This window comes from Ursus americanus, chromosome 14 (assembly GCF_024610735.1).
Source record: "Ursus americanus isolate L20-20 chromosome 14, mUrsAme1.1.p, whole genome shotgun sequence".
Taxonomy (NCBI): domain Eukaryota; kingdom Metazoa; phylum Chordata; class Mammalia; order Carnivora; family Ursidae; genus Ursus; species Ursus americanus.
In genome coordinates, this window is record NC_142140.1 from 59,927,881 (window position 1) to 59,954,841 (window position 26,961).

The window sequence follows — 26,961 nt, forward strand, 5'->3', positions numbered from 1 at the left end:
CTTTCATCGGAGGCTCAGGGCTCAAGTTTCTTGGGTTTGGGGGCCTGACGCCCAGGGCAGAGACTGAGGCCCCAGCAAGGTTCGGGGACTGAGCCTCTGCTCCCCCAGGTGGGGGGGGGCAGGAAGGATAGAGACCCCCAAGACCTCAGAGATGGCCTGGGGTGCAGAACAAGGGAGGCCCCCACCAGCCCCTGAGAACACAGCAGGAGGGGGCTGGGGTGGGGAATGGGGACCCCCTCCCCGCACCCCGAGGATCCCACAGGGCACCAACTGGCACGTGCACTCCTGTGCCGGAAACAAACCCCACCCCACATAGGCCCCCTCCCTGCCTGAACTTGGTGTCCGTCCTGCCCCCACACCACGTCCCCAGCCTCACCTGCTGTTTCCCGGCCCCCGGCAACCTCTGAGCCTGGATCCGGCTCTGTCGACAGGCACAGAGACGCCTGGCGCTGCCCTGCCCACAGGTTGCCAGGGGACAGGGCCCCGCCTGGGGGAAGCAGGTGCACCCCCTCCTCCCTGGCCCCACCTGAGCTCAGGAAACAAAGTCCGGAGGAGGAGGGAGAAAGACAATACCCAGGCATGGCGGAGGGCAGCACAGGCGCACCGCCCCTCGGTCCCCAGGCCTCCAGCCCCACGGAGCCAGAACTCACGCAAGCCTCTTTCTCGCTGCTGCCAGGCTCTCCAGCACCCCAAGAGGGGGTGTCACTGCCCAGAGGGACACAGCAGGTCCTGAACCAGCCCCCCGCCATGCCACCTGGCTTAGCCCACCCCGTGGGGCTACTGCACCAGAGAGCTCCTTTCTGGTGCGGGCCCAGCCTCCTGGTCTCTGGGAGGGGGGCGGGGGGTTCCGCTGGGCCTGGGTTCAAATCCCACTAAGCCTCTCTGAGCCTCTTCCCTCCTCTGAAACGGGGACATTACAGAGCTGGGAGAACACCCCAGGCCACCTCAACATAAAGGACCGAACGAGGACATCAAAGGGCCAAAAAAAGTTAGCAGGGTGAGCAAGGCCCAGGACCCACTGACGGATGGGGGCACCGAGGCTCAGCCTGGGCAGTGGGTCCTGCCTGATTCTTGGTCAAGGACTGGAGGAGCCCAGCATCTTTGGGGGAGTGGAGCCAGTGGCCCAGTGGTCCGTCTACGGTGGGGAAAGGGGGACACACACATAGAGTGAATGGGGGCTTTCATCCCCTGCTCTGGGACTCTGTCCTGACTGCCTCATGGCTGGCTGTGGGGAGTCTCTGACCCTCTGTCTCTTCTTTCATCAAATGGGAGGACTGGGATTTGAACTGGAGTCCCCCCATCTTATGCACTCCACCCTGTTGCTTATATAGGGAAACTGAGGCCCCCAAAGGGCAGAGACTGGATCACCCAGCTCATTGGGACAACTGTGGAGACAAGGACAACTGCCCTGCGCCCAGAGTGGGGCGGCCTCCCACTCAGGGTTCGTAAAGCCCGTGGTATAGATGGGGAAACTGAGGCACAGAGGTGGCAGCAACTTCCAAGATCTGCTGGTGAGACAGGAGTGGGGGGTGGCAGCCGCTGTAAACCCTCCCCCGCTGTGCTCCCATTTCTCAGGGACTGGTTTCTCTGCAGAGCTTGCGGGTCTGGGTCTGTGGGGCTGGGAGTCCAGCAAGGGGCTGCCTTGGGTGGGGTGGGCTGGATAAATTAACAGAAAGCCGGTCCTGCCACGGCTGGCTGCCCCCCTACCTGCAGGCCTTACCTACCCAGGTGCTTCTCAGGTGCGCCCAGGGACAGGTGGGGACTGCAGGGACGCCCCACCGGCGGCACTGGGGTGAGGCCGAGGGTGCACAGGGGCTGTGGGCGGAAGGAAGGAGAAGCCGGCTCCCTGGGGCCTCCTTTTATGGCCGGCCCTGCTCCTGGGGCCCCACCCTTGCCTGGCCACACCCTCCCCCCAGGTGAAAGCCAAGGACTCCAGGACCTGGGGCTGTTCACACTGTTTATTTGCTTCTCTGGGAAAGTCAAGAACATCAGGGCCTTGTCACACGTCAGAAGCAGAGGGGCAGCAAGGGCACTTCAGCGGAGGCTTGCAGCTCGAGGACTCAAGGAGGAAGAGGGGGTCCCACGGCCACTGCCCAGGGTCGCCTCAGAGACGGCCTCTCCCCCTGCCACCGAGGGGCAGAGCTGCATCGGGGTCCAGGCTGCGGCCAGAGGCGGCCCCCCGCACCTGCCCTCGGCACCAGGCGGGGCCCCTAGGGGAGGGGCCGAGATGGGACCTCACCGACCACAGCTCACAGGTGAGGGTCTGTGAGCCTGTGCGCAGATGCGCAGATGTGCCTCTGGGGGCGCGCGGCTGCATCCAGGTGTCGGCTGCCCCCAGGAGGGGAACCCCGCACCCCTCACCCCTCCCGGCGAGAGGGGGACAGGCTCACGTCGGGCAAGGCAGCGAACGGGGGTCTCCTGCTGAGGAAGCCCCCTGCCCCGGGCTGCATGCGCCCCGCTGCTGCCCGAAATGTGCCAAGCCCAGTGGAGCTGGCGGTGGCCTGATCTCTGGGGTACAGATGGAGGGACCCAGCACCCTGGTCCAAGCAGGTCCTGGGCAGCCCCCCCCAGGGTCCCCAAATTAGCACCAGGAGGAAGGAGGGCCCAGTGGGTGTCAGAGCTCAGGACAAGAAGCGGCTCACGGGGCCGTGCCTCGTGCAAGGGGCAGCTCTAAGGGCCCGACCTGCAGGAGACAGTGCAGGGGTCACGGACCCCTCCCGAGTGGAGGGGCGTGTCCCGGGGGCTCCCCCTTCCCAGGCTCCACCATCCACTGGCCACGCCCACAGAGGGCATGGGGGGAGGGGCACATCAGGCTGGGGGTGTCTAGAGGGGCCTTGCTGCTCTCCAAGACCTCGAACCTGACCTCTGACCAAGACTCCCCAAAGAGGAATGGCCTCACCCCAGCTGTCCAAGAAACGGACGCCAGAGCTTTGGCCGAGAAACCCCACTTCCAGGGGCTAAGCGGGGACAGAGCGGGCTCCCAGGAGCCCTCGGCTCCCCGGGTCCCTCTCCGGCGGGACGTCCCCTCAGGGACCTCATTGGAGGTGGCAGGAAGGCACAGGCGGGAGGCCCAGACGGTGGCTGGCTGGCCTGGGGCTGCATCGAGGCCCCCGGTCACCCCAGCCAGGACCGCCATGGCCGAGAGCCGCTTCTGTGGAGCTGCCGTGACGTGGGGGGTGCCCTTCATTTCGGGAAAAGTGGGTCTGTCCATGTCTCTCTCCTACCAGGCGTAGGTGCACGGCTCAGTGGTTTGGGGGTGTCGGGGTGGTGATGGGGTGGGGGACCCTGTCCCTGTCTTTCCAGTGAAAGAAAACTCGGAAGGAGCACGTGACGACAGCCTGTCCTGGGGCCCGTGATTGTGGGTGGAGGGTGGGCAGGTGCCGGGGCCGGGCTGGTGGGTGACTGAGGTACGGAGGGCGGGGCTGGGGGCCGGGGGCCGGGCGGCTCACATGATGGAGCAGCATTTACAGCGCTGCTCCTTCGTGTCGAGGTCCTGGGAGTCGCTGGCGGGTGCCTCGGCCCCCACCTGGTTCTCTTCCCTGGAGCCCACGGCTGTGGGGGGCTCTGCCGCGCTGCCGTTGGGCGGGGCGGGCTCCTTGGGCTCCGCCGCGTCCTCGATGACCACCAGCTCCGCCGTGATGGTGTCCTGCAGCCCCAGCACTTTCTGGCTCTCGGCCTCGTCCTCCACGTTCTGGTAGCCCATGAAGATCATGGTGACCGGGGGCTCCTGGCCGGGCTGGATGCCCGGCGGGCCTGACGTGGCCTCTCCCGGCTGCGCCTGCACTCCCGTGATCTCCCGCCTGGAGGGTGTGGTCTGCGCGGGCTCCTTGGACGCCCCCCGGGTCTCTGCGGTCCCAGCCGTGGACGCTGCCTCGCTTAGCGTGACCTCGTCGGCCTTGTGGAGGAGCTCGTCCACCTCGGAGGAGCTCAGGGGGTGGATCCCGTTCTCCGCGGTACCGTCCACGGCGTGGACCACTGGCAGGGGTGGGGGTGGGAGAGAGACAGACAGAGAGAGGGTAAGCGGGATCTCGAGGAGGGGAGGCCTGGCAAGGCTCTGGGCCACCCTCCAGGCTGAAAAGGAAATGAGAAACTGAATCGCATAGTTAAAACCAGCTGACTCGCAGCTCCCTGCTGGGATCTGTGCACACAGACAAATCCGCACACAGAGGAAAGCGTGCGGGCACGAGAGCGCTCGTCAGCATCCAGGGGAGACTGGAACCCAGTGCACGGGGACTGTGTGGTCCCGCGTTTCGCAGCGTTTCCACATTCCCAGCAGCCAGGTCCCGCATGGCCACCCAGCAGAGTCAGTCTGCTTCTCCCACTGCCAAGATTGTGCCGCTCAGGGAACAGACGGGGCCAGCGCTCGGGCACACAGCTGGCCAGGGGGGGTCCCTGCTCTGTCTCCCTGGCTGTGTGTCTCCCTCCCACGAGGAGTTTCAGGGATTGTGACAGCTTCCTTCCTCGGGTCCCCGTGGTTTAGCTGGGTCAATCTCCTGTTCTCTAGGAAACACACCGCAGGCCAGACGCTCCCCTCTCAGCCCTGCTCTGCCCCGTCCCTGGGCCATCTACGGTGTCCTTTTTCACGTGGAGGTAGTTTATAACTTCCATGTTGACAGACTGTCTCTTGAAGCCAAGATTCATCGAGAAGGGTGTTTTTAAATTTGGGGGAGAAGGGGACTACGGTCCAGGAACACAGGGCATTAGATATAAACTTTGTAACGCTCCTTAGGACCGCCTGTGCGACCCGGACACGGTCACTTTCTGGAAAGGCTCTCCCCGTGCTTGAAAGGAAGGCACATTCCCCTCTAGGCAGCTCCATGTGTGCAAGGAGCCTTGCTCGATGTCTTTTTCAAATCTCTCCAACTCCCTCGTGGGTGCCTGTCTGATCTGTCGTGTTCTGAGGGCTGGGTTTTAGCACCAGCAGGAGTCCTGGCCACACTCGGAAGCCAGCCCAGCAAACTCCTAGAAACACAGCTGCGTGAGGCAGGGACACACCGGCACCCTGGGGACTTGCCTCCTCCTGGGCCAAGGGTCGGGGCTCCAGTTCCTGGCTGCTGGCCAGAAGGAAAGTGCTTTCCACTTTCAGTTCCAAACCCCTGGGGAGGGGTGTCCATACGTCAAGGCTTTGCAGCAACTCTGGGCTGGAGGCCCACAGGGTGGGGTGTGCCCAGGTTACACAGAATCAAGCTGAGTATTTCCAACCCGCCACTGCCCCAAAATAGGAATCCGAGCCCTTGGCTGCCATGGAAATGGATCCCCTTCCCGTTGCTAAGCAACCAGAGTCCAGTCTGGCGGGTCCAGAATCCCCCAGGGCTGGGCCAGGCTGCACTGAGTGGTGAGTCCTCTGCCCTTAGCCCCATGAGGTCATTCTTGTCCAGGAGACGAGGCAGCTGGGACTTGCCCGGAGTCACACAGCTGGTGAGAGCTGGAACCGGGGTTCCACCCAGGTCTATGTCCCCAAACCATGGCAGAGCTGGGCTGTGACTAGGCCCCCTTCATAGCGCCCTGGATGCCAGCAGATACCCCAGCAGCCTCTACGAACATGCGGCTTCGGAGACCAAAACCACAGTGAGTTATCATTTCACAACCACCACGATGGCTGTGGTAATAATAATAACTTAAAGATGGTCAGTAACACGTGTTGCTGAAGATGTGGGGAGATGGGGACCCTCACACACGGCTGGGGAGCAGTTGCTGCAGAAAACACCCCGGCAGTTCCTCGAAAGGTTAAACACAGAATCCCTGTATGACCCAGAAATCCACGCCTAGGTATCACGCAAGAGAAATGAAAACATACGCCCAGAGGCGCCTGAGTGGCTCAGTCGTTGGGCGTCTGCCTTCAGCTCAGGGCGTGATCCCGGAGTCCTGGGATCAAGCCCCGCATCGGGCTCCTCCGCTGGGAGCCTGTTTCTTCCTCTCCCACTCCCCCTGCTTGTGTTCCCTCTCTCGCTGGCTCTCTCTCTCTGTGTCAAATAAATAAATAAATAAAATCTTAAAAAAAAAAAAAAAGAAAACATATTCCCATAAAAAAACTTGTATAGCATTCTAAACCAAAAGGTAGAAATATCCCAGACATCCATCAGCTGATGACTGGATAAACAAAATGTGATCCATCCAAATAATGGAATATTATTTGGCCATAAAATATGAATGTGGATGGAGCCTGAATGTACGACACTCAGGGAGGGAACCAGACACACAAGGCCACATGGTGTGTGAGTCCACGTGTGTGACACGTCCAGAACAGACTCCTCCACGGAGCGGAAGAGGGTTAGTGGACACCATGGTGAGGATAGGGGTGATAGTGTTTCTATTTGGGGAAGAAAAATGTTCTGGAATCAGTGAGAGCGTACAACATGGTGAATAAACCAAAACCCACTGAACCGTGTTCCGAATCGTGTGATGTTCTGGACCCTTCCACTCCGTATATCATTTTCTTGGAAAGACGGCACTTGTGGACTTGCTAATGGACTCTGGAGCCGGGCACTATAATTTTATACTTGGCTTGGTGACCAGCTCCATGAGCCTCACTGCATGAAGCAAGCAAATGTTTGCCTTAATTTTGAATGTACCTTTTTAATGTCTTCCTAAAACATACTTTGTTTCCGAAGGTGGGTTTGTCTCCTTCTTCTGCCATCATAGTAAATACTGCCTGGAACTTCCCCTCCCTAGATTAGTTTATAAACTATCCTTACAGGCCATGCCAAAAATGACCAAAGTTTAAATGCCAAACTACTTATAAAATTGCTGTCTAAATGCTGATGGATAATGCATTTTAAATGAAAGTTTTTCTTCCTAAAAAAAAAAGAGTGAATTTTATGTGTGTGAATTATATATAGAGAGATAGACAGACAGACATGTTAGGGCTTTTGACTAAGGTTGCCCGGCTCCTCCCAGGCAGGTTTCCTTGTGGGTGTCTCTCATACTCTGTTCCCCTCCCAGCTGCCAGAGGGAACCCTAAGAACCAAACCAGAGCTCAGCACCATGGCCCCTGCACACCCCTCCCTCCGAGGCTTCACCTGACCCCTCCTTCCACTCCACAGAAGCCCCACCGGCTCCCTTCAGTTCCTCCAGCCCAGCAAACTCCATCCCATCGCAGGGCCTTTGCACATGCTGTGAAACACACTGTTTCCTTGTGCACTGCTGTGCGTTCAATGAGCTCCTGCTCACTTCCTCTGAGGAGCATCCCTGCCCTGCTAGAACCTCTCAAGGCCCCCCGTCGGCATCTCTGGGGATTTTGTTACCTTTATCACAATAATATGTATTTAAATTATTCATGAGCTCCAGGCTGAAGGGCTCTCCTAGGACAGAGCTAAATCCCACTCTGATTCAAGTCCCAGAGCCCAGCCCAGGACCTGGCACTCAGCCAAGCTTCAGGGCAGGTTCCTGGAGTGAACGAAAGATGGGGCTGCAGGCCCAGCACTGAACAGCCTCTAAGCCAACAGTGGGCTGTGGGGTGAGCCCCTGCCCTGAACAGCGTCCATGCCAAATCAGGCTGGAGCTCAGGCTCCGGCTCAGGCTGTGGGAGGAGGGTGGGGTGGGGGTCTGGGGGTAGGGGGTGGGGGCTGCATACCTTTGGTCTCGTCTTCGTAGACCTTGATGCCCTGAGGGAGTGGCTCCCGAGGGAGCAAGGTGGTGCTGGACAGCACCCGGGTCTCCCCAGTCACCTTGTCCTTCTCCACCGTGATCTCGACTGAGTACATGGCTGGCACGAGAGGCACGGGTTACCCGAGGCCACCTGCCCACGTGCCCCCCGCCGGCTGCAGCCAAGCCAGGGAAGGGGAGCCGGCAGCACAGAGCCAAGCAGTGCGGACGCCCTCCCCACGGCAACCCCCAAGCTCCACATCCCCCCACAGCCTTCCAGCACCACGGGCGTCAGCCTGAGTTCCTTTGCTCGGCATTCGAGGCCCGTGCTTGCAATCCCACCCCATCTGGAAAGCCTTAAACTGCCCGTTTCCCCAGAGCAGCAGAGTAAGTTGGAGGGAGGCACTCCTTGACCATGGGCACAGCCAAGTGTGAACTTGGGTCGGCAGACACGCACTCCCAGCTGGGTGTCGGCCCCGTCCCGGACCACCCAGTGGACAGCACGTCTGTGTATCTGGGCTTCGCACCTTTCTTCAGTCAGCTAGCGACCTGACCCTCATCTCTTTCACTACAAAGAATGGATAACACCCTCTTGAAATAACAGTGTCATTACCCATCAGGACCGTGGTTCAGTAGCCAATATCCCGCCACCACTCTGTAGAAATCATCATCACAAAGACCATATGAAGAGACTGACCACAGCCCCCAGGACTTCACCCTGAATTCCAGGATCCCACCCCCTCCTCCACGCCTGCCCTTGGGGTCCCCTGGGAGCCCCTGAATCACCACGTCCAAGCCTTGCTCCCATTCTGCCTCTTAAGCTGCCCCTCCCAGGTCTTCCCACCCTGGTCAAGGCAAGTCCCTCCTCCTCTTTCTCTCTGTCACCCCCCACGTCTGCCCATCTGCAAATCCTGTGGATTCTGCCTCGGGAACATCTAGAGCCCTCCCACACCTCGCCCCCTCTGGGTCCCCCGCCGGGACCAGTGCAGTCTTCCACTCACCGTCCCCCCCACCCACTGTCTGTTCTCCCTGCTGCCGCCAGACAGCACCAGTGAGCACCCAGTCGGGCAGGTCCCAGCTCTGCCTGCAGCCCTCCAGGGCTCCCTGGTGCATTGGGGTGAAGGCCACTTGTCATCTCCCTGGGCTCACCTCCTCCCTCTCTCCCCCTCACTCATTCCACTCCAATCAACACAGGACTCCAGGCTATTCCTGCACAAGGCAGGTACGGTCCAGCCCAGGGCCTTTACACCTGCTGTGCCCTCCCCCTGAAACCCCTATCCCTCTATGTCTTGCTCCCTCACTTCTTTTGCATCCTTGCTCAAACATCACCTGCACAGTCTGACCTCCCCGGAGCCCTCTGATTAAACCGCCCCCCCCCCCAGCTCTGCACGCTGCCTTATTTTCCCAATAGGTTAATTGCATAGGGCATTGTCCTTATCAGGACGTCAGCTCCCCCAGGCTGTGGCCCACACATTTTCCACACAGCAGGTGCTCAATAAGCGCTTGCCAGATGACTGACTGAATGCATGTTAATTAATTCCACGTCCCTGTACAGCCTAACGCCCTCACCTCCAGACACACAGTTGGGTGGGTCGTGCACTACAGAGGTCATTGGCTAAGGGACAGGGCGCAGCTGGTCTAACTGGCACAGAGGCCCTGAAGACACCCACTTCTCTGACAGATGCTACCCTCTGTCTCCTGCCTCCTGGGGCAGAACGGCCTCCCCTGCTACCCTCTCCTTCCTGGGTGTGCTGGCCACCCTGCCCCCAAGACGGTCTTCACCGCCCTCGGTTTCGTGCCTCCACAACTCACCCCAGTACCGGCAGCAGCAATCAGGTTCTGCCCGCTGTGATTACTGGTCACTTCTCTCGAGTTAGTGCCAGGCCCCGGGCACTGCTCCAGCAGGTGGAGACTGGAGGAGCCCTTATCTTGTGGCAGAGCAGGGATCTGAACCCCAACTCTGTGGAACGCTTAGCACTAACCCTGTCTCTCGGCTTCCCAGAAGCACAGAAATGCCTGAGTCCCAGCCTGGTCACCTCCAGGGACAGGGCGCTTACTCCCCATCCTGAGGCAGCCTGAGGACAGCGGAGGAGGGAGGAGCTGCCGTGGGCGTGTGCCGGTGTGTGCGAGCAGGTGTGTGGCCCCCGCCGGGCCCCAGGAGTGAGCAGCAAGGTTAGGGGGATGCCATGAGGGGTGCTGGGTTAGAGCACTGCCATGCGAGGGGCCCGTCTTCTCAGGGAAGCTGGGCCAGCACGTGACAAAGGCGTCAAAGCAGAGGGGGCAGCCAGCCCCACCCCAGGCTTGGAGCTTGGCCTCGGTCCAGCTGCTACCCCACGACCACAGCTCCTGCTGAGGGCATGTCTGTGTCTGACCTAGCCCCCCGCCTCTCCAGGCTCCCCAGGACGGCAGCTGGACACAGGGGACGAGGCTGGGAGCTGACCCACCTGCCTTCATCATGGTGGAGCCTTCGACCGTCCTCATGGGGGTGTTGGAGACTCGCTTCTCTGTTCAGTAATGAAGGGTGAAGAGAGACGGGGGTCAGAAGAGAGACAATGACACAGACCCCCAGACACCCGGCCACCCTCCGATACCCCAGACACCTAGACACCCCCTCCAACACCTGGACACCTCTCCAGACACCCCCAGACACCTAGAGACCTCCCAGACACCCCCAGACATCCACATCTAAGCACTCGCAGACACCCCCCGGACACCCCCCGGCACCCCCGGACACCCCCCGGACACCCCCCGGCACCCCCGGACACCCCCCCGGGCACCCCCCCGGACACCCCCCAGGCACCCCCCAGACACCCCTCGGACACCTCCCAGACATGTAGACACTTGCAGATACCCCCAGACATCTAGACATCCCCCCAGACATCCAGACACCCCTCAGACACTCGGACACCCTCCCAATACCCTTAGACACCTAGACAGCTCCCCAGATACCCAGACACCCCCAGACACCGGGACACTGTGGTGTCTGGACCCTCCCCCGATGCATACATGTGCCTGGACCCCTGCACACGTGTGCCCACCCCGAAGCCCCAAACACACACCAGTCCCCAGTCCACTTCCATCTCTCAGCCCAAATGATTTTCACATAATCCCTGAGAGGTCTGTGTGAATTTTTTTAATTACTAATTTTTAATTCCACAGTAAGACACTCCCCTGAATAATTAACACACAACAAATCAGGCCAAAGACACGCTGACCACCACCTCCAGTCCTGGCTGGTGGCTTTCCTTCCACGCTTTAGATGTGAAAAGAGACGCATTTGGTACATGTTTTAAAAATATAACTTATATTAGATAATTTTAATATACTTAATAATTCAGTATATTTAATAAGCGACTACATTTATAATTAAATATATGTAAATGTCCCACACATTTGTGAGATATCTGCAAATGCGTATTATCTACCCGTAACCATTGCTGAGGAAGGGAAAGGTGGGTCCCAGACCTCAAACTTTCGGCTTTTTCTTTGTGTTTCCTGCACAGCCGTCTTGCACATCTGTGTGGGGAGGACCCTTGTGCCTGTGAACAGTGCCCCTCCCCCGGGACTGCTGAGTCGTGAAAACGGAGGCCTGCCCACCTGCGCGGGAGCTCAGAGCAGGTGGACCTGGAGCAGAGGCAGGGCTCGCCAAGACCGGCACCCTGATGTGGTCAGGGGGACGCCCCGGAGCCTCAGGCCTCTCGGGCTAAGACCTCAGGCAGACGTGTCCCCCCAGAGCCCCAGATTCCTCACCTGTAACAGCTTCCCCCCAGGGATGTCATCAAAACTAAGGGAAGTGATGGTGAGGGGCGCTGGGGCAGCCTCAGGTCGGGCTCCAGGAGAAATCAGAGTAACCAGGCATTGTTGCTGCTACTTTTATCAGCACAAGAGCACCCTCCCCGCGCCCACCACCCCACTCTGGCCACAAGAGGGCACTGAGGCCCCGCCCTTCCCTCCCAGATGCCTACCTTTGGGCGTGCCCACCGGGGCCTGCAAGAAAGAAGGGAGAGAGGTCAGGGGTGCTGGTGCCCCCATCCCGCTGACCAAGGCCCCCACCTGTGGGCGGAGCAGTGTGGGGAGGGCTTGGCGTCGCACCTGGAGGCCCCATCGAAGATGCTGTCTCCTGAAGGCATCTGCCACCCCTGCCTTAGCCTGTGACAGCCAGGTAACATCCCCGCCCTACTCAGAAGCCTCCCATGGCTCCCTAGTGCTCCCCAAACAAAGTCAAAACCTTCTAGATGACCCCAGGGCCCTGTGTCCACAGACCCCTGCCTATAGGCCTCTCCTTCCTCCCCCCAACCCCCAACTTTGGCCAGCCTCGTTGTCCCTTGACCACATTCCTGCCCCAGGGCCTTTGTGCGTGATGTCTCCTGCAATGTGGATTTCTGTTTGGCTGGCTCCTCACGTAGCCCCCCGACCACAGTCCAAAGGTTCCCCCACATCATGTCGCTGTCCCTTGAGGTACTGTCTCTGTCTCCTTCAGGACGTGGGCATCGTGAGGACAGGGACCACACAGTCTGTGCTCAGTGAACCTCAGTGAAAACCCCCTCTCATCTCGAGCCCATGCCCAGAGAACGACTCGATTTTCAAAATCCTCCTCCTCCAGGAAGTCTGCCTAGTGCTGCCATGCACCAAATGCCTCCTCGGAACTCTGCAGTGCCCCAGGCCCGCCATCCTCCCTGTGCTTCTGGGCGCCTGATACAGGCCCCTCTGCTCAGCTGACATGTGCAGTAAGGCCAGGGCCCAGTCCACATCGCCCTGGTCTGCCCCACACCAGTCCTTGGCAGACTGAGAGCAGGCCCAGTGCGACCAGGGGAGCAGCGTGGCCACACAGCTGGGATGCTGGACTTCACGACGCTCCGGGGGCCTGAACCTATGACAGTGAGAGCCGTGGGGAGACTCCCGAATTCTGGCTAACATACCATGGTGATGGGAGCTCTGGCTCTCAATGTCTCAAGTGTTTGTCTTCCCTCGAATGGCGACCCTGCACCCCCCTGAAAGGGCTGTCACGAGGAGTGGACACGTGACAGCAGTGACAGGTGCAATCAACGACGACAAGTAGGGATTTTGTCGAGGGCTTCCTACAGGCTGGTCTCTGTAGTGCGCGTGTGGTCCCTCATGGCATCCCAGCATGTGGGTGGTCTTACGTGGTGGTGTGGGGGGGGGGGACTGCGGCCCAGAGAAGGCAGGCCCATGTCCCAGGTCACACAGCAGGGGGGCAGGAGGCTGCAACCCACATGCGAGCCCCAGCCCTGAATTGTGTGCTGAGCCCCAGTGACACTGAAGGGGGTGTCTCGCTCTGGGGCTGGGGTGGGGGAGGGGCGGGCGTCATCATCCCCTCACCTGCTGAGAATCCAACACCACCTCTGCCTTCTGGTCCTTAGCCGGGCTCGGGGCGGCGGGTCTCTCCCCAGCAACGGTGGTGAGTGGGCCTGTGTCCTCCAGCACCTCGATCTCCTTCTGCAGCCTGGGGAGGGCACAGGAAGCCACCGCCCTTACTGGGCACTTCTGAGCACCAGCACCGCTCCGGGCTCCCTGACGTGAGGTCACCCCACACCCTGCGAGGTAGTCTCATCCTTCCCCCTCGCCATGGGGAAACAGAGGCACAGAGCAGCGACCACCCAGGGCCAGCAGGCAGCAGAGCCGGGCGTGGCCCCAGGCTGGCCCGTCCACAGGCACCCTCACTGCTACGGTTTACTTCTCTGTTGGTTTTCAACCAACTCTCCAGTTTTCCGCGCAGGCGCATTTATTTTTACGGGAAGCTTTATCTCTCTGGGGAAACTGGAAAGACCATGTCACCTTCCAAGTACAAGAAGATAATGATGTATCTTTTTCACAGCCACCCAGTGGAAACCAAACAAGGATCTTAAGTCCCGGCCCAGCCAGCACCTGCCTGAGGCTTTGGGCAGTGGGCCTGTCAGGCCCTGGGGGTGAGTCTGAGGCCCCTGAGGAAGTGAGCCTACACTGGCCACAGTTAGGGTCAGCCTGAAGGGCTTCCTGGGGGAGGTGTCCCGGCAGGGGCACCGAGCGGGCAAAATGCAGGAGGCAGGGGCATCTGAGGAGGTGGTTGCCCTGGGAGGAAGAAAGCCAAGGCCCCCCAAAGCACTTGCTGTGTGCCCGACACACGGTAGGCTCAAGTGAGGGCTGTCAGCCATCAAGGCACCTGACCTAGCACATGCGCCCCCCACCCAGGGCGACACCTAGCAGGATGGGATGAAAAGAAGCCCGCCTTGTCCAGTCCCCAGCGGCCAATAATCTCCACCAACTTTCTGTCCCGCTGGCCTATGCCCCTCTGCCCGGTCAGGGTCAGCCCCGGCTGTCTCTGGACAGCCCTGTCTGAGCCCCCCCTCCGACCCAGGCTAACAGTTCACAGGTGGGGAAACAGGCAAAGGAAGGAAAATCCCAGCTCATATCTGCCCCACCTTTTCCAAACCAAACACATGAGGACAGGATCCCCGGCTCTTCACAGTGGGTGTGCCTTGCACCCAGCTGGGCGGTGGGCCAGCATGCTGTGGGGCCCGGGAAGGCCCCAGGCCTCTCAGGCCTTCCTTGGCCAAGTGGACATTTGGAATTTTGGCTGTCACTTCCCTCCACCCTGACCCTGCTGCCCTTGGGCTGAGCCTGGGCCCCTGCCCGCCCGGAAACTCCAGGCCCTTTGTCCCAGCCCCCGGGGGTGGAGGCGGGGGATGGTCACTTTCCCTTGGCCCGGGCCCCTCCCCAGACTTCCTGCAGGCTCAGCTGCCTGGGCGTCTGTGGCCTGCATTAGAACCAAGCCAGGGAGGACTCACCAGCTGGGCTGGCGCCAGGAAGGCCCCAGGGAGGCCGCTGCCGGCCACTCCCTTCCTCCTGAGCTCACCGACCTGCCCTCACACACCTGCTCTGCTGGTCGTTTGGAAGAAGGAAGGGGTCCTGCTGGGCAGCCCTGGGCCGCCTCACGCCCAGCTCAGGTGCTCACAGCCCACCTACACCCCCATGGAAGCCTGTGAATGGGGCTCTTCCCTGCTCCCACCGCGCTCAGAGCAACGTGCCTTCCCAGCCCCGTCCCAGCCCAGGGGTGGGCCCCCGGCCCTGGCTCCCTCGACTCCGCAGGGGCCGGCACGGCCTGCCCCACCCACCTGCGGATGGACTCCTCCAGGAGCCGCGCCTTCTGCTCGTCCTCCTGCATCTGTCTCCGCATGTCCTCATCGCCCTCCGAGGCCGAGGACGGCGTCCCCTCCAGCAGCCAGCGTTCCCGCAAAGCCTTGGACTGGGGGTGACAGGGATCGAGGTCAGAATCCGGGTGCCTTCCTGCCACCCAACCCCTGTGCCAGGCCGAGGCCCGGGTCCCGGGACGCTGCCGCCCCCTCCCCCGCCAGGCCGGCTCTGGGGGGCCCCTGAGGCTGCCCGCTCAGGACCTTCAGGTGCTGCAGCTGCCGACGGTCGTCCTCCAGCTGCCGACGCTTGGTCTCGACCTCGGCCTGCCGCTTCCGCTTCTCCTGACGACGGGGACGCACACGACCGTCGGGACGGGGCTGGGGCCACGCGGACCCCCCCCAAACCACCGGAGGCTCTGCCCACGCACACCCTGCTTTTCTGTGAATGGGCCCCCCTGCCCCCCGCTACCCCCCATGCCCCCTGCGCCCCAGCTCCAGCGTAAGCGCAAAGGTCTATGATATACACCCCAGCCTGTATCCCCCTCACTGCACAGAGGGTCTTCGCAAGCTAGTGGTGTAAGAGCCCACACTCGAAGGACTGTGGGGGTCTCTTCATTTGCATTTTGCACCACCAGGCACTCGTTTCCCGGGGACCTTGCCACACCCTGGTGCTGAGTCCCAAGGGCCCTGGGCTGGGTGTGGGGAGCCCGACCCCTGTTTACACTGTACACTGTCAGAGGGGCAGGGAACTCACGGCAATGGCCTGGAGCCGCTCCTGCTGAGACGTGGTCTCTGCCGCCAGGACCCTGGGGAGGGAGGGACGCGCAAGGTCAAGGGCAGGCGCCCACCCCAGCCTGCGCTCCACAGATCTGGTTCGAATCCCACCCTGTGTCTTCCAGCTGGCCGGCTGCCAAAAGCAATGCTGCCTCCCCATTTCCCGGCTCTAAAGTGGGGTCCCTCCCCACCCCCTCAGAGGAGGCACTGTCCTCTCTACCCAGCCTTATGACCTCATGAATTCTCCAACAAACCCTCCTGCGGCCCCCTCGGAACAGGGCCCAAGGACAGGAGGGTGAGGCTCTGCCCAGAGACTCAGGAAGGGTTGGGGAGGACGGACGAGAGGGCCCTGAAGGAGGCAGAGGAGTTCACCAGCAGTCAAAGGCTGGAGAAGAGCGTTTCAGGAAGACGCGGAAGACGCGGAGACCGATCAGGACAGCCCCCTCTTCACCCTCCGATCACCAAGCCTCTCTTGTCCAGCCCTGGGAGGGACACTTGCAGGCCTCGGGGCCCAGCAGCCCCCCTCCCAGCCCTCAGACTTGCAAAATCGACAATGCTACCCTGGGACTTCTCGAGAAGCTGCTTTCCCTGGAGTCTCCCGGGAGCCCAGAGGCCCAGAAAGGGCTCTGAGCCTCCCAAGAACACACAGCAAAGAAGTGGCAAACCCAGATTCGGCCCCAGACTCCCTTTCCTGTCCACTGCGTGCTTTCTGAAAGCCACGCAGTGTGGTTTTCGCCTTGAACCGGCGTGGGGCAGGAGACTGGTAAGTGTCAGTATTGCCAGCTGCAACTGAAGGGACAGGACTGGGAGGGGGAGTACTTCCTGCCCTCCCCCCCCCAACCCCTGTACCCACATGGCCCGTCGGGGAAGAGATTTCAAAACCGGGCCTCTCCCATCCATGGTCTCTCACGGGGGTCCCTGGAAGCCGCACACAGTAGGTGCTCAGTAGAATGTCTGGACCCGTGAAGCCCTGAGCGACTGCGGACTATGGGTCTGATACTAACCTCCTGCCTCCAGGGCCTTAGTGACAAGGTGAGGCTGGAAGAGGAGGTGGGTCCTGAAGGGTCCCAGGGCCACTCTGGCAGGCCTCAACAGTCCCCCGGGGGCAGGGCCTGGTGGACCCAAGGGGGGGCTCCGAGCAGTGGAACTGCACCCCCAGAGGTCCCGCTATCTACCCCAAACCCCTCATCTTCACAGGGACTGAAATTACAGACCATCCTTTGGTTCTGCTGCTACCCCCACCAGCCCTTGGCCCTGGATCAGAACCAGGAGCCACCCTGTGGCCTCCAAAGACCCTCCACCCCTTCTGGGCTTGGTTCCCCATTTGCACAAACAGCGGGAACAGATGCCCCAGCTCCTGTAATGTGCCCCCTCCCTCTGTGATTCAGAAAGGAAACAGAGGCCCAAAGTCACACAGGGTGCTGGGCCCACCCCTGAGCTGCAGCCCTTCCCCCCAGCCCAGGTGGCTGCTCCTGGTGGAGATCCATCATGAACTGCAATGCCCCACCACCCTCCACTCAGGTTCAGTTTCCTGGCCTCGCTGAGACCCATGAAACCATCTGGCTCCCACGCCCCGGCCAGGTGACCCCACCCAGCTCTTCCCTTCCTGGCGGGTGGCACCTGCCCCCTTTGTGCCTCCCAGACCCAGCAGCACCAGCCGCACCCTCTGTGGCTTCCTTCTCTTCTTCCTCAGGGAGGCTGGGTTCAGCTAGGTGGAGTTCAGGAAAGGCTTGATCCAGCAATCCAGCTTGGAGGCCCTTCCTGTAGGGCCCGATCAGCTACATTTCTGAGTCTGCCACACCACGCTGTGTGATCCAGGCAAGGTGACTCCCCCAGTGTTCCCTACAGAGGCCCACCCTCCACTTTTTGCAAACCTCACATTTCCCAACCCAGGCCTCTACCATAGTCTGTTACCGCTCTGGCCCCTGACAATCCACTCCCCACCCCACAGCCAGAGGCAGGTTCTCAAAACAAGAATCAGAACGACTCATTCTCCTGCTCTTAAGTCTCCCTGGCTCCCGTCACCCCTTGAAAGGAATCCTAGTGTAGGGGCGCCTGGGTGGCACGGCGGTTAAGCGTCTGCCTTCGGCTCAGGGCGTGATCCCAGCATTCTGGGATAGAGCCCCACATCAGGCTCTTCCGCTAGGAGGCTGCTTCTTCCTCTCCCACTCCCCCTGCTTGTGTTCCCTCTCTTGCTGGCTGTCTCTATCTCTGTCGAATAAATAAATAAAATCTTTTTAAAAAAAATTAAAAAAAAAGAAAGAAAGAAATCCTCGTGTCGCTCAACCCGACCCACTTCTCCTCCCTCACCTCCTCTGTTCTCCCACTTGCTTACTCTGTTCCAGCCACCAGGACCTTCTGACCGTACCTCAATGGCACCAAGTTTATTCCTGCCTTAGAATCGCTGCACTCACTGTTCATTCTGCCTGGTACGCTCTTCCCTTGGCTGGAACGGGAAGCCCAGAGAGGGCAGGTCACTTGTCCACAGCCACACAGCTGGGAGGTGGCAGAGCTGGGACTAGAACTAGCCAGAACTACAACTGCCCAGCTCTGGGCCACATCCCGCACCTACCCTTTCCCAGCTGTCACGTGGCCTCCAGGGACCCACCAGGAAGGAGGCAGAGCTGGGGGAGGGGCATATAGCGGCTGAGACCCCCCGCGCACTCAGGGCCGGGGCAGAGGAACCAGCTGCCTAGTGCTGGGTCCCCACCCCAGTAGGCAGGTGGCCACTCAGGCCGGACACAGGGACACAGGGACAGCTCTGTGGCCAGCTTGCCGGGCCGCAGACAACAAGGCAGGCAGTGTCCTCGCTTGGGCGGTGTGTCCCTGCCGGCGGAACCAGGTCAGGGGAAGGTCAGGCGGGCACAGTGAGAAGAGGCGCACGGGGCCCAGGAAGAGAACCTCCATCCCTCGCATCAACGTCCCTGTCACAGCCCAAAGGGCACAGGCTGTGTGCCCCCCTCACGCGCCCCTCCCCATGCCTGAGGGCGCCAAAGCAGCCCCGCCCCAGGCGCCACCCCCCCCATGGGGCCCGCGGGAGGCGGTCGCCCTGGCAACCGCGCCGTCCCCATGGCAACGCGGAGGCCGGCATGCAGGGGGGTTGGGCCGGCGCAGAGCATCTCCCGCCCCCAGCCAGGCGCTGGGGGGCTAAGGGTTTCCTGCCCTGGGCCTCAGGGGCTGCCGGAGAGGGTGGGATGCGGAGAGGTAACGGGGTCTACCCTACCCCACGGCTGGCGGTGCTTCCCGTTCCGGTGTGGGGCGCAACCCTGGGGAGGGGCTTCTACCCAGGACGGTTCGGGACCTGCCCCTGGTCCCAGGCCGCTAAAGTCAAGCCAAGGTAATGCTCAGCAGCATAAATCCAAAAAACAAAACGCAGTACGACCACAGAACCCGAATTAAACAGCAGTGAAGTAAGAGCACCTCAGCCCAGCGCTTGCCGCCTTCCACCGGCAGTCCCGGTCCCGTTTTCCAGGACGGGAAACTGAGGCTTGGAAGGAGCTGTGTAGAGCACACCTGCTAAGCACCCTCCCGCCGGTCCTGCGAGGCAGGCGGCATGACTATCCCTGTCTTATCAATGGAGGAACCGAAGCTGCGGACAGTGAGGCTGGGACCGGGGTCCAGCCAGGCGGACTCCTGAGTGCATGGGGTGTGCACACAGCGCTCGCAGAGCACAGGGCCTCCCTGAGGTCCGGCCTGCGACCAGGGTGGTGGTGGGGGGGGGGGGGGCGGGGGTGTCGGTGGACGGCTGAGACGCTTGCCAGGGCTCAGTGAGAGAACCAGAGGCCAGATCACAAGACACGCTGGGCAGAGAAGCGGAGTTTTGGCTAAGACGCCTGGGTTGGGTTTGGAGAGGTGTGGCAGCTGTGCTCACGGGCTGTGTGCCCCAGGCCAAGTCATCCCCCATCTCTGAGCCTCCACTGGCTCTGTCCGGGCAATGGGCCACAGCTTGCAGCTGCTGGTGGAGGGACACGCCCTCCTCCAGGAGGCCCCCCTCAGCACACGCACACTCCTGTCCTTGCCTGATTATTTTTACAGTGCTTGGAGCAAATTCTGGGCTCGAGCCCCGATGTAGGCGGCTCGGGACTCGCGAGGGTGTGGGCTGAGAGCGTGTGAGATAATCCTGGCTTCAGGAGATGAGCTAATGAGGCCCAAACCCAAACGGGCCTGCAGAGGCCTCGGCCTTGGGACGCAGTTATTTTTTAAAGGCACCAGAGAGGTTACACAACCCGCCCAAGGTCACTCAGCGGGCAGGATGAGCTGGGTCTGAGGAGGGACGCCGGTGCGTGTGGAGTCCCCAGTGGCACGAGGGGTTCTGGCCTGGGCCGGCGCTGAGCCCAGCACCGGCGACATTCCTGTGCTAGCTCAAAGGAAACAGCTGACTGTGGCCTTGGCCTTGGCCATGGGGGCAGGAAAGGGGAGCAGAGCCTCATTGAGATGGGGGGTAAGGGAGGGAGCCCTGCGGCCCTTCCTCCACTGGGGTGGCTGGAATGGAGGGAGTCCCAATGTCACTGCTGACTCCCAGCTCCCTGTGGGGGCCTTTGTCTGCCTTCAGCCCCTTCCCTCCAAATCATCCTGAGTGAGCCCCAACCTCTCAGCCGTTTGCCCCTCACCCTTTACCAGCTCCCTGCCTTCCCCTGTCCTTCCTCCACTTCCAAGCCCAGGTCAAGTGCAGCTGCCTCTTCCAGGAAGCCTTCCTGATCTTCTCCCCTCATCGGAGAGGAATTTTCTTCCTCCGAGACCCTGAGCACTCCGTACAGGTGAGCTTGCTACTGTCACTGGTGAGATGAACAGCTCATGAGGCATGCCGGGCTTTCTAGAATGTTTAAGGCAAAGGGGCATCACCCCCATGGTGGAGACAGATCAGAGCAGGCCACAGACCCAGAGGAGCAAACCTGTTGCCTATTAACCTGGGGAGGGGGGTGGACCCTGCCCTGGGCCTCACAACAGAAGGGCAATGGGGCATGAATGGGAACGGTGCCTCCAGAGGCCTTCTCCAGCTTCAGGCCAGCTGGCCCTCAGTCCAGCTGCAGAGACCAGCTCCAGAGCACCAAGGTCCCTCCCGCCCCCACTCCCCTCCAACATTCCAGGCATGCTCCTACCACAGGACCTTTGCACTGGCTGCGTCCCCTGCCTGGACCTCACTAACTCTCTCAGGCCTTCCCTCAGAGTCACCTCCTCGTGGAGGCCTCCTCTGTGTCCCCAGTCCCCTCCCAGGCTCACCACCATGCAACAACTCTATAGTCATTTCACTTATTTTGTCTCTTATCTCCCCACAAGGACGGTGTCTCTTTCTGTCCCTATCATGTCCCCAGCACCCAGGACACAGTAGGATTCAATAAATGTTCACTGGACCAGGAAGTCAGTTAGGCTCCCACCCAACCCAAGGATTCCCTCCCCTGTCACACTCCTGCACCCCCCACCCATGGACCACCTGTCCTATGACCACTTGCTTTTTTGAAGAAGAAGAAGAAACTCACTGTCACATCTTACATTTATCTGAAACGGGACGTGGGCTCCCCACGTCCAACAGAGGACAAGGGACAAGCCCCAACCGCCTCAGAAGTGACTATACAATTAACATATAAAACAATCCGTGTCCATTGACAGATGAACAGATAAACACACAGTCCCTCATGGACAAGAATGTCCCTCAGCCTCGACCAGGAGCACGGCGCCCACCCGCGCTGCCCCGGGGACGGACCCGAGCCCACGACGCTCAGGGAGGGAACCAGGCACAGAAGGCCCCACGGTGTGGGAGTCCATGTGTGTGACGCGTCCAGAACAGGCTCCTCCGCGGACGGGAAGGGGGCTCTGGGGGCCGGGGGCTGGGGAGGGGAATGATGGGGATGGAGTTTCCTTTTTTTTTTTTTTTAAGATTTTATTTATTTATTTGACAGAGAGAGAGAGCACGAGCAGGGAGAGGGGCAGAGGGAGAAGCAGACGCCCCGCTGAGCAGGGAGCCCGATGAGGGACTGGATCCCAGGACCCTGGGATGGTGACCTGAGCCAAAGGCAGACACTCAAGCAACTGAGCCATCCAGGCGCCCTGGGGGTGGAGTTTCCTTTTGGGCTCCTGGAATGTTCTGGAACTAGACAGAGGTGATGGTCGTACAACTACGTGAACATCCTGAATTACGTACTTCCCACAGGTGGATCGTGTGGTGTGTGAATTGCACCTCAGTTAAGGGGGTAAGAATATACACAATACATCTGTATGGCAGAAACGTGGACCCTCTCACCAAGGGCGGGGCTGGGGCCAGAGCTGGGGTCCAGCCCACCCCACGGGGCATCGTGAGAGCCTGCTGGCCCTGCCCTGAACTCCCCTTGGTCGGGAGGGTCTGAGCACAGAGCGACCGGGGCAGTGCCTTCTCACTCCGTGACAGATGTTACCCCAAGTTCCCCTGCCAGGCCCCTGCCCCTCACTTGGCCTTCAAAGCCCCATAGTGCTGCCCCCTAACACACACACCCCGCTCACCCAGGCTGGGCTCCCAGCCCACCACTACCTTTTCGTTCATGCAGTGACTCCCGCCCACTCTGACTCCTGTCTTTCCCACCACAAGGCCTGGCTTGGGCTCCCCTCCTAATTCCCAGCCTGATCCAGACTGTCCCAGGGATGGGCTAAGATGGTCCCTGAATTCCCGCTTTGAGCCCCTGAGAGAAGACAGACCCCTCAGCCCGATGTCACACTCCTCAGACACCAAGACCTGCACTCAGCCATCACCGTGCTGTGTGGGGTCCCTTTGCCGCCTGGCCAAAGCACCCTCCCTGTGCACCCAGGGACTGCGCCATCTCCCCTGACCTGTGGGCAGCTCTGAGCACCACGGCGTTCTGAAGTCAGGTCTCTGCCGCCCAGACACGGGGTCTCCCCCACAACCCTGGCCCTTCTCTCCAAGCCGCCCCTGCAGTAACTGTCCACACTGAGCCCTGACGTACTCCTCAGCCCCAGGGCCTCTTTCTTATGCCTGGGTCAGAACCTCACCGCTCTCCTGCTTGGACACCATCCACGGCTGCCCATGGCTCCCCTGCTGGGGCTCGGAGCCTTTGCACGGCCAGTCCCTCTGCCAGGCACACCCTCCTCCCACCTATGTCACCTCTATTTATTTCTTTTAAAAAATTTATTTATTAGAGAAAGTGTGCATGCCTGCAAGGTGGGGAGGGGCAGAGGAAGAGGGAGAGAGAATCTCAAGCAGACTCCTCACTGAGTGCGAGACTGAAGCCAGGCTCGATCTCGTGATCCTGAGATCATGACCTGAGACAAAACCAAGAGTCAGACACTTAACCAGATGAGCCACCCAGGCGCCCCTAGGTACACTTTAAATATCTTTCATAGAAAAGGTCTATGAAGGGATGGACCAAGAACCCTTCCCCACACCATGGAGAAGACCCTCCATGGGCTCCTTCAGGGCCCTGATCCCACACAAGGCTAGTAGGGTCAGCAGGGAGTGTTACCTAAATGAACAGGTGATAGCTTTCCTGAATGCAGAAGGATGGAAGGAGATAGGGTCCCAGACTTGGAAAAAGGTGATATGATTTTTTTAAAGAACATCAACCCATTTCCCAGCATCAACATCTGAGACCCTTGAAGATGGACCTCCCCATGGAGCTGGGAAAGAACTCCTGCCGGTGGTACTTACAGGGTCAAGACTATACAGCACCTGCCCCATCTTCTAGCTGCACCCACCTGTGAGGGGGCTGGGTGCACTCATGTCCCCATTCAGCAGATTTCCAAGGAAAGTGAGTGACATGCTCAGAGTCTCATGGAGGGGTCAGGACTCCACCTGTCCATGCCCCATTCCCAAATCAGCAGACACAGAAGGGGTCCCTGGGGTGCGAAGGCACAAGGTAGATGTTTTTAGGGGCCAAAGCCACCTTCCGTGTGGCCAAGGAGACAAACCAGGGTGAAAAGCCAATGTCAGAATACCTAGGACTGCTGCCCCCCCGCCCCGGCCCAGATCACAGCCCCGTGGGACACAGGAAGGTGCCAAGACCCCCCACCCCCCCAACCCGGCAGCTGAAAGGACCCAGAAGCATATATATCCCAGCTCTGTGGCCCCAGGTGCGTCAAGGTCACCTCTCTGTACCTCAGTTTCCCTACCTTGCAGGATTGCTGTAAAGATCCAGCAAGTTCACACAAAGCACTCAGAACAGGGCCCAGTACACAGCAGGTGCTTACTAAATATTAACCACCTTCCTGTGTTCCTGCCACCACCTCCACTACCATTGGAATGTTCTTTCCCTTCAAATCCACTCACTGTTCCAGTGAATCCCCCTAGTTTCAGAACGAAATGCTACATTGTTACTAAGACCGAGAAGCAGAAGGCGCTCCCACAAACATCAGAGTAAAAACATTGCAAAATAGATACAATGAGAATAAAAGCTTGTTATTAGGTTCAATTATCACGGGACAGTGTTGCCTTTTAACTGGTTCAATCTCTCATTAAACACGGAGATTAACAAGTGTGAAAGAGGCGTTAAGGACCCATTTTGCACCCAGCTGAGACCTTCTCCTTGAGGATGTCCAGGCAGGGGAAGGGATCTGGGGAGGAATCTGCCATCCCGCTCTGGCTCCAAGGTCTGAGCCTTGAGAACAGGAGGACAGGAGTTTGAGCACCTGAAAAAGGCCACTCAGAGCTAACCCAGCCTTAGTTTACCAGCCAGATCCTGAGGCTCCCAGGGTAGCAGCCCTTCACCCTGGGCCACACAGCAAATCCTCCCCAGGGCAGGATTCCCACCCAGCGCCGGACATGCTCCCAGGAGTGTCTGTCATTCTGCCCCAACTTCGCAGTATCAGCCATCCTGCCCTCGGCCTCCCTGGAGTTACTCAAAAATTGTTGTTAAGGGGCGCCCGGGTGGCTCAGTCGGTTAAGCACCTGACTCTGGGTTTCGGATCAGGTCGTGATCTCAGGGTTGTGGGATCAAGCCCCGCATCAGGTTCTGGGCTCAACGTGGAGTCTGCCTGTCCCCCTCCCTCTACTCCTTCCCCCACTGGCATTCACATGCTCTCTCTCTCTCTCTCAAATAAAAAATCTTAAAAAAAAAAAAAAAGAATTGTTAAATCCTCAAATTCTTAAATCAACAAAAACTAATTTAATCTTTAATACTTAAATTAAAATTTTGTGAAATTCTTAAATTTATTTTTAAAGGAAACTCGCCAGCATCACCATAAGCCACAAGCATCTCCTATGACTGATGGCAAAATCCATGGAGAGGGAATGAGGGGTTTGGTCCTTGCGGCCGCTGCCTCTATGCCCAGAGCCTGCTCTGCCTCCTGGAAAAGAAGCATGAGCAAGAGAACGAGGGGCAGGTGCACCATCGGGACGGCACCAGATGGAGCCACTCCCCACCCATCCTCAACCCAAGCACATGGGACAGAGGATTTCTCTCTATCGGTGATTGCCAAGTCCCTGCCCCACGTCTGCACCCGGAAAAACCAGCGATCCACCCAATGAGGGGCCCATGGCATCATATCTGACCCAGGACCAAAATGCACAGGGCCAGGGCACCAAGCACCCAGGGGCCACCCATGCTGTGTGGCTCTGGGGCAGTGGCTGCCCCTCTCTGGGCCTCTCTATCACCATCAAGAATGAAAGGGATAGCAGGAAAGGAAACAACAGGGTCCAACCAGAATATCCCCTCATTCTTCTGCTCTGGGTGGACATTTTACTTGTTTTTCACCCCTCATCCCCTGAGGCAGCCCCTTCCCCACAGCCACACTCTACTCAGGGTCTGCTGTCAGGAGACCCAGAGGCTCCCCTTGGGCCTGGGGAGCAGAGCAGATAAACAAGTCAGGGAACCTAGGGCAGACACATCCGGGCCCTGGCTCCCCTGAGCCCCTGGCTGGGCTCCCGGGGCTGGGTGGGGGAGCAGACTGGGCCTTTGTCTGGGTTTTCAAAAGCAGAGGACATCGGGTGTCGCCTTCCTGGGGAGGGCGGGAGGCAGCAGCTCCCACCCAGCTGAGGGTGTGGCGGGTCACGGGTGAATCTCTGGAGGAGAACTGTCGGCTCAGAAAACACACCCAGTGGGAAGGGCAGGAGGAGCCGGGCCGGGTGGGCCGGCTGGACCTCCATGTCCAGGCCTCCAGCCAGGGTGGGGGACCTGGCCCAAAGCAAGGAGGCTGCTGGCCTCGGCACACGGGGCGGGGGGGGGGGGGCCTGCCAGGATCCCAGACCCTGCTTCCCATCCCCTGGCCATGTAAACACACCTCACAACCTTCCAGCGCCCACCTGTGGGAGTGGGGCCTGGGGGTTACCCTGATGTCAGGAAGAGAGCGGGCTCTCTGTCTGAAATGAGCCGGCACACTCAGCCAGCCTGCATGTATAAGAACCCTCTACGCCCCAGAAGCTCCTCACCAAACCCCACAGGGACGAAGGCTGCCCACTCCACCTGCAGCGTAGGCCAGCCAGACTCTTGGCTACACCATTTGGGGCCCCATCTTGGGGACACTTTCCTTGGGAAGGGATCAGACCCAAGCTCGCCTGCTGGAAAGCACCTGGACCTCCAGCTCACACACATCCCGGACAAGGAAGGCTGCAGAAAAGCCCCCTCTCTCCCACGGTTCTCAGGACAGTATCTGGCGGCTGGACCCAGGCCCTAGCATAGGCTCCTGACAGCACTGTGGCCCTTAGGGAGAGCCGCCAGGCAGAGCCAAGACTGGCGCGTGCAGGGCACAGGGAGCAGCGAGCTCAGGCTTGGGGGGTGGGGGTGGGCGGTGAGCTCAAGGCCAGTGCGATGCAATGGGGAGGGGTCGGTCCATCTCCCCTGGGCTCCCGCTCTGGAGCCCACAGGTGGCCCAGGATCGAGGCTAGCCCGGGGTTGAGGGTGGGGCGCGGGCGGAGACACAGGCCTCCCCCTCCCCAGCGTCCTGGGCTCTCCCCGCCGCTGCCGCCCGAGTACCCATTAGCCCGTGGGCCGCCCAGGTCAGAAATGGGGGAGGCCTCAGGGCGGGCGGGACCCAACCCAAGTCCTTCCCCAGACGAGCTGGGGTCCCGGAGCCCCCTCGCCACCTCCTTCTCCGCTCAGGGGCCGCGATGCTCCCCACGCGGGGCGGGAGTGGGGGAGGCTCACCCCTCCCTCGCCCCCTCCTCCCCCGGGCCCCCGAGCCCTCCGCCTCCGGCCGGAGCGCGCCTACTCACTCCATTTCCCCGCCGAGGTCCGGGTGGGTCGGCGATGCTGGGCGGGGGCGGGCGCGGAGGCGGGGGCCGGCGGGCCGGGCGGGGGGGCCCCTGGCGGGCTAAGGCCTGGCGGCCGGGGCTGTGCGGCGCGGGGGCGGCGGCACCGGCTCGGGCATCGCCCCGCGCGCGGCTGTTTATTGTCCGGGCGGCGGCGGGCGCGGGGGGTGGGCTGGGCGCGCGCGTCGCCGCCGCCGCCGCCGCCGCGCGTCCTGCGCTCGCTCCCCGCGCGCTCCCTGCCGGCTCCCGGCTCCCGGCGCCGCGGCCCCGCGCCCGCCCCCTGCCGGCCGCCGCCCGCCCGGCAGC

General features: G+C 60.6%; 1 protein-coding gene across 2 annotated transcripts; it reads right to left on the minus strand.

Annotated features, from left to right (window-relative positions):
* Positions 1-1,940: 1,940 nt before the first annotated feature.
* Positions 1,941-26,668, minus strand: PALM (paralemmin). Of its 2 annotated transcripts, XM_045800266.2 has the most exons (9): positions 26,620-26,668; positions 15,469-15,520; positions 14,976-15,056; positions 14,697-14,827; positions 12,925-13,048; positions 11,550-11,571; positions 10,029-10,088; positions 7,574-7,705; positions 1,941-3,975 (listed from the first exon to the last, which is right to left on the minus strand). In XM_045800266.2, the coding sequence occupies exons 1-9, from the start codon at positions 26,622-26,624 to the stop codon at positions 3,446-3,448; spliced, it is 1,137 nt and encodes a 378-aa protein (XP_045656222.1). In that variant the 5' UTR covers positions 26,625-26,668; the 3' UTR covers positions 1,941-3,445. The 2 variants fall into 2 exon arrangements, with proteins under 2 accessions (XP_045656222.1, XP_087723597.1); XM_087867471.1 differs by lacking the exon at positions 7,574-7,705.
* Positions 26,669-26,961: the final 293 nt, after the last annotated feature.

What these genes read in the sequence shown, in the direction of transcription:
- PALM (XM_045800266.2), bottom strand. An exon ending in TGGTGTTGGATTCTCAGCAG is followed by an intron (nt 11,572 to 12,924) that starts GTGAGGGGATGA and finishes TCTTTCTTGCAG; the next exon opens with GCCCCGGTGGGCACGCCCAA. An exon ending in CTCCACCATGATGAAGGCAG is followed by an intron (nt 7,706 to 10,028) that starts GTGGGTCAGCTC and finishes CTCTCGTGCCAG; the next exon opens with CCATGTACTCAGTCGAGATC.